A 13,837-nucleotide genomic window follows, 5' to 3' on the forward strand; every position below is an offset into this window, starting at 1 on the left:
TGATGGGCAACTAGTACAGTTTTACCTCAGACACTACTGATAAATCTCCCCCTCTAAGTGTATATGAGTCGATAGCATATAGCAGTGACGGCGAACCTTTTAGAGATCGAGTGCCCAAAATGAGACCTCAAACACACTAACTTTTCCAAAAGTGCCAAAACGGCAATTTAGGCAGTAACAAACTTATTGCTACCAGAATCTTTTAGCTCCAATCCGACCCTGTCCACACCTTCTTACTCTTCAGACAGGACCAAGCAGCACAGGATGGGTCACTACTTGGACTGCCTGAGACTGCAGGAAGGTGTCATGTCAGGCAAACTCTGTGTCTGGGACACAGCCCGTGTGCCCACAGAGAGGTCTCCGAGTGCCATCTCTGGCACCAGTGCCATAGGTTCACCACCACTGGCATATAGTATCCATATAGATTTATCATTAAGTTACTATCCAAGTTGACTGGTGTCTGATCTTATTCCTTGTGGAATAAGATCTTCTGACAGTAGTATTGGTTTGAGCTCTGATGAAGATACTTGAGAGATTACTGTATTCAGTGTGTGAAATGCAACAACCCAGTTTGAATACGTCATAGCTTTACATGATCCACGGGTATTCAAAAGCGCTGCTTCCCACACTTTCATCATATCTTCCATATTACGGCCATTTTGGTTATAATAATGGTGTAACATTGTCTATAAGTTTTTCTCTTATTGACTGCTTGGCATAATACAGATCTACAGGAGTTAAATCCACAGAGCGCTTCTTGTATTTGCCCTGTATAAATAAAAGCATTGCTGAGTCATCACAATGTTTGACTACCTTCTGCGCATACATATCGGAGCTGCCGAGCAATAAAGTCAGGACTCTGCATACTGCCAGCTCCATAGCTACTATATGAAGACATGACACAAAAGTGCGCTTTCAGGAATTTTTTTGTGGTGACTGGGGGTGTCGCTCTAGCGCATAGAAAGGAGCAGTAGAGCCCTAATTACAGCATAAGTTGTTGCCATAAATAACAATGCTGAGGCATTGTTTTCTTAAAGGGAAACTGTCAGCAGAAATTGACCTAATAACCCACTACCAGTATGTTGTCAAGCATCTGAACACCTTCCAGATTGTGTTTCTTTCATGACCCAGTGAGGTGGCATCATCCAGAAAATCAACTTTGAAGTGAGATGTAAACTGGCTGTATAAAGTCAAGGAGGTGCAGAGCTTAACACTGAAGTCAAGTTCTCTCTTCCTCAGAAAGCCCCCCTTAATAATAATAATAATAATAATTCTTTATTTATATAGCGCACATAGATTATGCAGCACTGTACAAAACATGTCAAATTGGTCCCTGTCCCCATGGGGCAACCTAACAGTATGTTTTGGAGTGTGAGAGGAAACCGGAGGAAACCCACGCAAACACAGAGAGAACATACAAACTCTTTGCAGATGTTGACCTAGGTGGGAATTGAACCCAAGACCCCAGCACTGCAAGGCAGAAGCCCTACCCTTCACTGTAATTGATGGTCATGCAACCAGAAAAATCACTAACCAGATCTCTTGAAGTCTGATGCATGATGTCTATCACAGAGGAGGAGGCGTTCAGAGCTCACCCCACCTTGACTTCAGTGTTAAACTCTCCACCTCCTTGACTTTATGCAACCAATTTACATCTCGCTTCAAAATTGATTTTCTAGAAGATGCCACCACACTGGACCATGAAAGAAACAAAAACTAGAAGGTATTACACGGTTTGAAATGCCAGTTACTGATGACAAGTTCCCTTTAATTTTTTTTAACTACCTGTCCCATCAGGTAGAATTGTTTGTTTGAAGTGTGGGTGGTTTCACATTGGCGTTTTTTTTTCACATGAGTGATTTTTCATTGAACCCATTTTGGCTTATGAACACGTGCAGATACTTTTTCACACTTCAGTTTTTTCAGTAATCAGTCGAAAACGTTTTTTTTTAAATTTTCACTGATAACAGTTGATCAGTGGGGAAAAACTAAAGTGTTAAAAGGCCCATTAAAAAGAATGGGTCAGTAAGGTATTAGTAAAAAAATCATTGAAGCCAGGGAGAGAAAACCAATCTGTATGTGTCCATGGGCCAAAATGGGTTCAGTGAAATATATCGCTCATGTGAAAAAAAACTGCCAAAGTGAAACCAGCCTGACATGCAAGTAGCTATACATTATATCAATTCTTAGGAAATACTAGTTTAGATAAATGTGATGCACTGACTAAGAAATAAATCACCCAAACAACAACAAAAAAAAGCGTGAGAGTAATGGGAGTAATGTTTTGGCAGTGCTGACAGGTGCTATATATTCTGTAGCTATAAAACCTTGTTATATCCCCTACCAACAAGACTTATGAGGGCTTTGTAGATTTTTTTATATTATCCATTAAATGCATTTGATGACACTAGGTAAATGCAATATCCTTTTTACTATATACCAGGTGTATCATGCAACTTTCACCTTGGCCACTAAGCCTAAAAATAAACTGATGCTTGCTAAGTGTGTAGTCAGGTAGTCAACCTGTTTATGCACAAAATCACAAAAAACATAATTAGAATATTAGATAATTGCTTAATAGCAAACATTTCATCATTACTGATAATAGAGGAGGTCACAGCTTATCTCCTCCTCCTCCCTGTACAATGACCTCTATATAGATAAGACTGACCCATCATTACATCACTACTGACAATAGATGATGTCACAGCTTATCTCCTCCCCCTCCCTGTACAATGACCTCTATATTGATACCCCTGGCCCTTCAACACATCACTACTGACAATAGATGATGTCACAGCTTATCTCCTCCCTCTCCCTGTACAATGACCTCTATATAGATAAGCTGTGACATCATCTATTGTCAGTAGTGATGTAATGATGGGTCAGTGTTATCTATATAGAGGTCATTGTAGAGGGAGGGGGAGGAAATAAGCTGTGACATCTATTGTCAGTAGTGATGTAATGATGGGTCAGTGTTATCTATATAGAGGTCATTGTACAGGGAGGGGGAGGAGATAAGCTGTGACATCATCTATTGTCAGTAGTGATGTGTTGAAGGGCCAGGGGTATCAATATAGAGGTCATTGTACAGGGAGGGGGAGGAGATAAGCTGTGACATCATCTATTGTCAGTAGTGATGTAATGATGGGTCAGTGTTATCTATATAGAGGTCATTGTAGAGGGAGGGGGAGGAAATTAGCTGTGACATCATCTATTGTCAGTAGTGATGTAATGATGGGTCAGTCTTATCTATATAGAGGTCATTGTACAGGGAGGGGGAGGAGATAAGCTGTGACATCATCTATTGTCAGTAGTGATGTAATGATGGGTCAGTGTTATCTATATAGAGGTCATTGTACAGGGAGGGGAAGGGAGGAGATAACACTGACCCATCATTACATCACTACTGACAATAGATGATGTCACAGCTTATCTCCTCCCCCTCCCTGTACAATGACCTCTATATAGATAACACTGACCCATCATTACATCACTACTGACAATAGATGTCACAGCTTATTTCCTCCCCCTCCCTCTACAATGACCTCTATATAGATAACACTGACCCATCATTACATCACTACTGACAATAGATGATGTCACAGCTTATCTCCTCCTCCTCCCTGTACAATGACCTCTATATAGATAAGACTGACCCATCATAACATCACTCGTGACAATGGATGATGTCACAGCTTATCTCCTCCCCCTCCCTGTACAATGACCTCTATATAGATAACACTGACCCATCATTACATCACTACTGACAATAGATGATGTCACAGCTTATCTCCTCCTCCTCCCTGTACAATGACCTCTATATAGATAACACTGACCCATCATTACATCACTACTGACAATAGATGATGTTACAGCTTATCCCCTCCTCCTCCCTGTACAATGACCTCTATATAGATAACACTGACCCATCATTACATCACTACTGACAATGGATGATGTCACAGCTTATCTCCTCCCCCTCCCTGTACAATGACCTCTATATAGATAACACTGACCCATCATTACATCACTACTGACAATAGATGATGTCACAGCTTATCTCCTCCCCCTCCCTGTACAATGACCTCTATATAGATAACACTGACCCATCAATACATCACTACTGACAATAGATGATGTCACAGCTTATCTCCTCCTCCTCCCTGTACAATGACCTCTATATAGATAACACTGACCCATCATTACATCACTACTGACAATAGATGATGTCACAGCTTATCTCCTCCCCCTCCCTGTACAATGACCTCTATATAGATAACACTGACCCATCAATACATCACTACTGACAATAGATGATGTCACAGCTTATCTCCTCCTCCTCCCTGTACAATGACCTCTATATAGATAACACTGACCCATCAATACATCACTACTTGGTGACATTCGCTTTTTGGATTAAGACCAGTAATTCCTCCTCCAATGATCTCCTCACTGCAAAATCCAAAGGTGACTCTTCTCTCCTCATTCTCCTGGATCTATCAGCAGCGTTCGATACTGTGGACCACCAGCTCCTCCTTAGGATGCTTCACTCCATTGGCCTAAAGGACACTGCACTCTCTTGGTTTTCTTCCTATCTCTCTGACCGCACTTTGTGTCTCCTTTTCTGGATCTTTCTCTTCTCATCTTCCTCTCAGTGTCGGGGTTCCTCAGTGATCAGTCCTAGGTCCTCTTCTCTTCTCTCTCTATACTGCCCCCATTGGACAAACCATCAGCAGATTTGGTTTCCAGTATCATCTTTATGCTGATGACACCCAGCTGTATACCTCAGCACGTAACATCACCCTTGCCTTAATCCAGAACACTAGTGATTGTCTTTTCTGCTGTCTCTTACATCATGTCCTCTCTCTTCTTGAAACTTAATCTTTCTAAGACTGAACTTCTTGTCTTTCCACCATCTACTAACCAAACCACCCCTGACCTCTCCATCTCGGTCTGTGGGATCACTATAGCACCGAGGCAGCAGGCCCGCTGTCTTGGGGTTGTGCTGGACACTGACCTCTCCTTTTTACCATATATTCAATCTCTTGCTCACTCTTGCCGTATGCATCTCAGAAACATCTCCAGAATCCGTCCGTTTCTGACATTTGAGACTTCTAAAATGCTAATTGTTGCACTTATTCACTCTCGACTAGACTACTGTAACTCCCTACTAATTGGTCTTCCACTCTCTAAACTCTTTCCTCTTCAATCTAGTCTTAATGCAGCAGCCAGGCTCGTCTTTCAGGCCAAACGCTACACAGATGCCTCCAGTTTGTGCCAATCACTGCACTGGCTACCTGTCTCCTTCCGTATTCACTTTAAAATAATAACCCTCATCCACAAAGCTCTGAATAATGCTGCACCTTCCTATCTCTCTTCTCTCATCTCAGTCTGTCACGCTTCCCGTGCTCTTCGATCTGCCAGTGACATTAGATTAATCTCTACCTTAATTCGAACCTCCCATGCACGTCTCCAGGACTTCTCCCGAGTTGCACCAATTCTCTGGAATGCCCTTCCCCAGACTCTGAGACTAATACCCACCCTCCAAAGCTTTAGGCAAGCCTATCACACTCGCTAACTGCATGAAATGTCAACTCTCCCTTTACTAATCCATCCTATGTACTATCCTATCTGTTATCGGGCAAACAGCAGATATATACCAAGCTCCAGGCTTCTCTGCAGTCTTTTTCACCTAGGACCCTGTACATAAGATGGCGGCTGATGGCTGGTTCAAGCAGCAACATCGTTGTTCAGTAAATTATTTATTAAATTATTTTATATTGTTCCCTTATAAAGAATGGCTGGACCATTATACAACCTCTTGTGTCACCCCCTCATCCTCGTAGTCTGTAAGCTCTTGTGAGCAGGGCCCTCACTCCTATTGTTCCATATGACTGTTTGTTCTTTGTAATGTAATATAGTTGTATATGTCCCCTATGATTTGTAAAGCGCTACGGAGTTTGATGGCGCTATATAAATAAAGATTCTTATTATTATTATTATCTTCATGAGCACAATCCCCCCCCCCCCTTCTTCATTATGATGTTACTAGAGAGATGAGGGGTATTCAATGCTGCGTGTGTTCCACCATAGGGAATGTGTACAAATCTGTAGAAAGTGCTTGGAGACGCTCTTGAGAAGGCATGACAGGGATTAATAGTGCTGTGATTGTAGCAGAATGCGGGGCCATTTGTCTCCGGTGTGACGCAATCTCCCCCTCCTCTAATAATGGCTTCATTACCAACGTATCTTGTTCTTTTCTCTCCTTTTTAGCTTGGAATTCTCCAGCTGTGGACGTCTAACTCTTTGACCTGTATGAGTGGGCTGTCGGCTCTGTAGTCTGAATGTCCTTTGCTATCTTCCTTTTCTCTAAACACTACTTGCTTTGTTTTTTAGTCTACCGGGTCTTCAACCCAAGACAGAGGCTGCACTGTACACAGGGTTTTTTCATGCTTTTTCTCTTTTATGCAGCTAATTTTTTTTCTTTGCTATAATCTTTTTTTATATGAGTGTTTTTTTTCTAAGAAGGTTTGGCAGTTTTACAATTTTTTTTTTCCCCCAAAAAATTCCCATTGCTTTTGATAGGTCAAATAAAGTCACCTTCTTGAGACTGTGATACGTTTTAATGGCTAACTGATATATAAGATGTTACAAGGAAGATTTTGGGACTGCTTAGGTCCGTTCTTTAGACAGGAATAACAGGCTTACTGAAGGGATATAGATATATAGATAGATTTGGGCTACATTCATACAATTGTTGGGGGACGTATATACGGCCACAAGCTTGCAGCCGTATATACACCACCCATAGGCCGGCAGTGGCGCACGGAATGGCGGTACGGTGCCGCACCGTACCCGGGTAAAAGATAGGATATGTTCTATCTTTCCCCGGATTATGGTGCCCTGCTCCATGTATCGCAATGGAGAGGGGTGGGGCGAGCAGCGCTCACCCCCTCCTCCTCTCCTGTGCGCGATGTTTGCCCACCTTAAGATAAGAAGATAAGATGATTTTCCTTTTTCTTCATCTGTTTACTATACAGTTTTTAGGAACTGTTCTTGGAAGGAAACATATTCTGTGTATTGAGAGAGAGGTGTGGGGCAAGGCGTTGTAGCCATGTGAGGTACGTGAGGATGCTGAGGGGCTAAGAAATATGGAGGAAAAAGCTGTGGGAGAAAGAAGGGGACATGCTCCGGACTGTATGAGAAGAAGGGAAATATGCAAATAAGTTTTCCAGAATGGAAATGCCTCTTGTAGCTACCTTGTGAGGTGAGAAGAAGGGACACGGGGTACAGGCCATTTTTTATGCACTTGGTATTTAGAGTGTTCACTGTCTGTAAAGCATTACAGCCTTGCAGTGCTGGGGTCCTGGGTTCAAGTCCCAGGGTCAACATCTGCAAAGAGTTTGTATGTTCTCTCCGTGTTTGCGTGGGTTTCCTCCGGGTCCTCTGGTTTCCCACACTCCAAAACATACTGGTAGGTTGTTTAGATTGTGAGCCCCATGGGGACAGGGACTGATTTGGCAAGCTCTGTGCAGCGCTGTGTAATCTCTGTGCGCTATATAAATAAAGAATTATTATTATATTTAAAAACATAGGCCTTGTGTACACTATTGTCTTTTTATTTTGTGTGGATGCAAACAACAGGCCTCTCTTTGGCAGGTTTTGTATCTTTTTTTTCATCTTGTCATTACAGCAGTGTTTGTCTCTATAGTCGTTCCGTTTTGGTTTTTGATTTGTTTACCATTTTTGTGGATGCGCAAAATATTTGATTGGCTGGTTAAATAGTGGCTTCTTGTAAAAATGAGTCTCTTGGCAACACAAAGCATAAACGGCTGACAATGTGGTCAGTTGTTAGTGGGCCGAGAGCAAACCATGAATTTATTGTTGCCTTAGACTTGAATGAGATGGCCGAGATGCAAAAACCTCCAAGAGTGGAGCAATTTATTTTAAAACATAATGGATTGTAAAACAGTGCAAAGTATGAGACGACTGCCCGGGTCTCAGGGTGCGGTCACACGCTGCGTTTTGCCTGCGTTTTCAAACAGCTGAAGGGGAGATTTGCCCGATTACATTGTTGTTAACATTGCGTTAATAAACACATACATTAACATTAAGTTAATGCATGCATTTTGTAAATGCAATGTTGACAATGTAATTGGGCAAATCTCCCCTTCAGCTGTTTGAAAACGCATGCATTAAACGCAAGCAAAACGCAGCGTGTAACCACAGCCTCAAAAGATAGATCGTTTTGCTGCCCAAGTTTGTGGCTCGGGTAGTCCATTTCTATTATCATTCCACTTGGGCACCGATCACCCACCAATGGCAGACAGGACACAAATCGCCTCCCTTGTTTGTGGTCCACATACAGCACATTTTGCGGCGTGCCTGAAGCATTAGCCATATTTCTCATCTAGCATCACACACTTAATCTGCCACCGCTCATAGTATAAAGGGTTATTCCCATTACAGCAAATCAATGTCATTATTTTTATGATAAAAAGTTATACAATTTTCCAATATACTTTCTGTTTCAATTCCTTAGAGTTTTCTAGATCTCTGCTTGCTGTCATTCTATGGAAAGCTTCTATGTTTAATACTAGTGGACAGAAATCTGACTATGGTCACACAAGTGCACAGCTTGTTATAACTCACAGCTCCGATTACTCTCTGTGTTATAACAAGCTGTGCACCTGTGTGACCATGGTAAGATTTCTGTCCACTATTAGTAAACCTAGAACAGTGATGGTGAACCTTTTAGAGATGAAGTGTCCAAAATGTGACCCAAAAAATACTAGCTTTTCCCAAAGTGCCGACCCAGCAATTTAGGCAGTAACAAACTTATTGCTTAACCAGAATCTTTGAGCTCCAATCCGACCCTGTCCATACCTTTTCACTCAGGACCAAGCAGCACAGTAAAATGGCAGGGCGCTACTTGGACTGCCTGAGACTGCAGGAAGATGCCATGTCTGGCAAACTCTGTGCCTGGGAGACAGCCCGTGTGCCCAAGGAAAGGCCTCCGAGTGCCCTCTCTGGCACCAGTGCCATAGGTTCGCCACCACTGACCTAGAAGGTTTCCATAGAATGACCGCAAGCAGAGATCTAGAAAACTGCAAAGAATTTATACAGAAAGTATATTGGAATATTGTTTAACTTTTATCATAAAAATAACAATTTGCTGAAATGGGAACACCCCTTTGTACTGTCTAATATGCAGGTAGGCCCTGGGATAAGTACTGGAAATGGTACTAGGAGTCTTTAAGTTTGGGACTACCCACATGAACACTATTGGTTACACTGCCTCAGTGTGTAATGAATACTTATCACTGTGTATTTTGGGTGTAGTAATGTATATTTTGAGGTTCAGTCAAAGATGCAGATGCCTGGTTGATAAACTATTCTAAATAAGTGAGAATTACCATATCAATTTCAGTACTGTCCTTTAGTTTGTGCTCAGAAAAGAATATCCATATTGAATATTAAGATATAACATTTGTATTTTAGGACTGTCGGCTACGAAAAGGACTGGTATACCAACTCCTCGAGAGCTATCTACCCAAATAGCAAGAGACCGAACACCTCTGCGTGCTCAGACCCCGACAACTAAGAAAACACTACCAAGCCCTACTTCTCCCGGCACTCCTACACCGAAGACTATCCGTGCCCCTTCAAAACCTAGACAAGAAAATGAATCCAACAACAAATCCGTATTGGAATCACAAGTTAAGGAGCTCTTGGCAGAGGCAAAAACTAAAGATTTTGAAATTAGCAAACTACAAACTGAACTGCAGAAATGCAAAGAAAGTTGTGGTCCTGAGATCCTGAACCTGCTGGAAACCCCTGTGGAAATTCATCTTCTGCAAGGTAGTGACCCTGAATTATTGTTGAAAACTCTGCAGGACAAGACCATAGCTCTCCAAAAAGAGCTCAGTTTCCTTAGGCAAGAAAACCGTGACCTAAGGGAGAAGTTAAATAGTTTAGACCAGTCCCCTCTTTCTGATACCATTACCAGCAAAGGGACATATAGCAGCATCATATCTCCTTCCACAGAAGGCACCAGTGTAGGGAGTAAGGTTAAGAGTTTGTTGGTTGGTGGATCTGAGAACTGTCACTTGCCAGGAGGAGAAAGTGGTTTGCACATATCGGGTTCTTCAAGTAGCGATGTCACAAAAGCATCTTTATCACCGGATTCAGATTTTGAGCATATATCCGATGTCCCTTCTAGACCTGGTTCCTCAGGGAGCATTCCATGCCAAGGATCTAAATGTTCAACCAGTGGTAGTTCTCCAAATAACGTAAGTGACCTTTCTGTAGCCTCATTGACTGAAAGGATACATAAAATGGAGGAAAATCAGCATAGTACTGCAGAAGAACTTCAGGCTACATTACAAGAATTATCTGATCAGAATCTCATGGTACAAGAGCTAACAATGGAGAGCGAGAAACTAGTGGAGGAGAAGTCTTTTTTGGAGAGTTCTCTGCAGCAACAAAGACAGAGAGCAGAACAACTCAGTCAGGAAAACGAGAAACTAATGGCCCTGTTACAAGAACGGTCAAAGACGGAAGAAGCACAGGTCCAGAGTAAGTTAGTCGAGATTGAGAAGAAGTATTCAGATCTTGTCGAACAGTCTCAATTCGAAAGGGAAAAGTTGCTAAATATTCAACAGCAATTGACAGGAAGCCTGAGAAGTCTTGAAAAGGAGCACCAAGAAACTCAAGTAATGGTCAAAAGACTAAAAGACGAAACCAGTAAATTACAAAATCTATTGGACAGTGAACGAAGAGAAAAAAGCTTTACATCAAAAACTGTGGAGGACCAAAAAGTCATAATTGAGGGTCTCAAAACAGAAATAAGCTCTTTAAAGACTCAACTGGATGGAGAGAAGCAGAAGGTACCTGAAATCACAACAGTAGCAAACAGTCCAGAGAAGTCATCTAAACAGTTGCTAAAATCTGCCTACATGGACAAAGATCTAGAGCTGACCTGCTCAGAACTTCGACAAGAGCTCCTGAAGGCCAACAGTGAAGTGAAACAACTCCAGTGTCTTCTGGCTAAGGTGAGTTGACTATATATTTTTTATGAAATGTTAGTTTTTTTTTTAATTCAGTGTTTTAAAGGAAATCAATCACTTAAAAAAAACACGCTCACCTAGAAATAACCTAGAAAAGAAACGTATAATTTGCAGCATGGAGCACGGGGACAAGATATCCGGCGCTACGTGCTGCTAATTATGCACTCCCCCACACCTCCCTCTCACATGCTGTGAGAGGGAGGTGATGTCAGAGGCGTGAATTCACCAATGCTCAGCATGGAAGAGGGAGGAGTGGGACAGGTCAATTAATGAGGCCCCTGACACTGTGGGCCCTCAGCTGCTATGGCTGCTACCGCTATACTGTAGTTACGCCCCTGCTGTCCACTCTTGTATTGAGGACATCTCCCATTTAGGTTTTATATGCCGGCAACCCAACCTGTGTCTACTAAGAAGTCCTTGAATATTTTCAAGTTTTGTGTTAAACATATTTCTTAGGATTATTGATGGTTTTAAGCTAGACCAGCTACTCTCTACTTTGCTTCTCCCTGACAAACCTACACCCATAGAAAGGGAAGATCCGAATCTGGTTCAATATTTTTCTGAAAACATTTTAATGGGATGTATTTCGGGCTCTTCTTGCTTTTGATCATATTTTGATCATTTGCCAGCCCGTCCATTTATGTTTCCACAGCACATGCAATCCCATGTATCTGACTGTATTCCAGGGGAAGCAGATGAGGCCATGCATCATGTGTTATACATATGTGCTTATGTCACATAGTTACATGGGTTGAAATAAGACAAATGCATACCAGGTTCTCCTTCCCTCAGATTTAGCTATTTGGGATAGAAGATGTCCTTTAATTTTTTCTATCACAAGCATACTCGTTACCTTTAGGGGTGGATGGAACTGGTTTTCATTAAATCGAGTAAATTGTTATTCCGTAGAAATTAAGTTTATAAATACATGTAGATGAGCCAGAGGTGCTCAGGCTGACTTCACTTGCGTGTCACATGGCTCCACCGTCTCCTAAAATGTTTTGCCCTTCCTACTCTATATGCAACCCTCGTCCCGTCCCAATTATCGCAGACAGCTGGTGACGTTGGCTGTCTGAGAAGTCTTTCCTTGCGTGATCACACTAGTGACCTGCTGGGTGCGCTGGAAAGACTGCTCGCGCATGCGCAACCGGCTAACTTCACCAGCTGTCTGCAATAAATGGGAGGGGGAACACTCAGGTGACGGCTGCCTGGGCTCTTCAGACTCCTTTACATATTTTTCGAAACTTCATTACTATGGAATAACAATGTGATCACTTAAAACTGCGGATTTTGTGGGTCCTCCATATTGGATGCTTGTTGATCACATATTGGAGTATCATCTAAGGAAATTCAGTCAATGAAATAATTCTGGAATATACCTTTAACCAATTCAGATTTCTCTACTCCCCCTCCCTATAGAATGATCTTGATATCGATAACACCACTGACACCTCATTACATCACTACTGACCATAGATGATGTCACAGCTTATCTCCTCCCCCTCCCTGTACAATGACCTCTATATAGATAACACTGACCCATCATTACATCACTACTGACAATAGATGATGTCACAGCTTATCTCCTCCTCCTCACTGTACAATGACCTCTATATAGATTACACTGATCCATCATTACATCACTACTGACAATAGATGATGTCACAGCTTATCTCCTCCCCCTCCCTGTACAATGACCTCTATGTAGATAACACTGACCCATCATTACATCACTACTGATAATAGATGATGTCACAGCTTATCTCCTCCTCCTCCCTTTACAATGACCTCTATATAGATACCACTTACCTATCATTACATCACTACTGACAATAGATGATGTCACAGCTTATCTCCTCCCCCTCCCTTTACAATGACCTCTATATAGATACCACTGACCTATCATTACATCACTACTGACAATAGATGATGTCACAGCTTATCCCCTCCTCCTCACTGTACAATGACCTCTATATAGATAACACTGACCCATCATTACATCACTACTGACAATAGAGGATGTCACAGCTTATCTCCTCCTCCGTGTACAATGACCTCTATATAGATAATACTGACCCATCATTACATCACTACTGACAATAGATGATGTCACAGCTTATCTCCTCCCCCTCCCTGTACATTGACCTCTATATAGAAAACACTGACCCATCATTACATCACTACTGACAATAGATGATATCACAGCTTATCTCCTCCCCCTCCCTGTACAATGACCTCTATATAGATAACAGTTACCTATCATTACATCACTACTGACAATAGATGATGTCACAGCTTATCTCCTCCCCCACCTTTACACTGACCTCTATATAGATAATGGAGAGTTTAAAGAAGTTAAATAGATGGAACAGATTATACATGAGCTCCCTGTCACTGGCCATGAACTAAAAGTTTGAGTTCCGACAAAGATCAGACATCTTCATGCACATAACTTGTAGAGAATGTATTGTACGGAGAAGAAACCACAATTTTACTGAGCGTTCAGTCTGGATTGGGGATATTTGTGTAGGGCTCCAGGTGTTTAGAATAAGGGTTTGCTAGTTCCAGGAAGAAATCAATGTGTGAGGCATTTCGGTGATTTGTGCTTTATACTGTGTCCCGGAGGATGGGGTCAATGGATGTTGCGGATGGGGATGGGAAAGAGGAGAAGGAAGCGGTGGGCAGCTGGATTTGGTTGACTTGTATATCAATGCCAAACGGCACCCCCAGATGTGAGAAGGTCAGGGGATTCCAGATGTGCTTGG

At 42.1% G+C, this 13,837-nt stretch overlaps 1 protein-coding gene across 5 annotated transcripts in view; it reads left to right on the top strand.

The window, feature by feature from the left end:
- Window positions 1-13,837, top strand: part of SPECC1 (sperm antigen with calponin homology and coiled-coil domains 1) — a 251,247-nt gene that overhangs the window by 144,459 nt on the left and 92,951 nt on the right. For all 5 annotated transcript variants that reach the window (XM_072138379.1, XM_072138380.1, XM_072138383.1 and 2 more), the window contains one exon: window positions 9,505-11,057. In XM_072138379.1, coding sequence (XP_071994480.1) covers window positions 9,505-11,057 — 1,553 coding nt within the window. The remainder of the gene's footprint in view (window positions 1-9,504; window positions 11,058-13,837) is intronic.

Source organism: Engystomops pustulosus, chromosome 2 (assembly GCF_040894005.1).
Source record: "Engystomops pustulosus chromosome 2, aEngPut4.maternal, whole genome shotgun sequence".
In the NCBI taxonomy this organism is placed as follows: domain Eukaryota; kingdom Metazoa; phylum Chordata; class Amphibia; order Anura; family Leptodactylidae; genus Engystomops; species Engystomops pustulosus.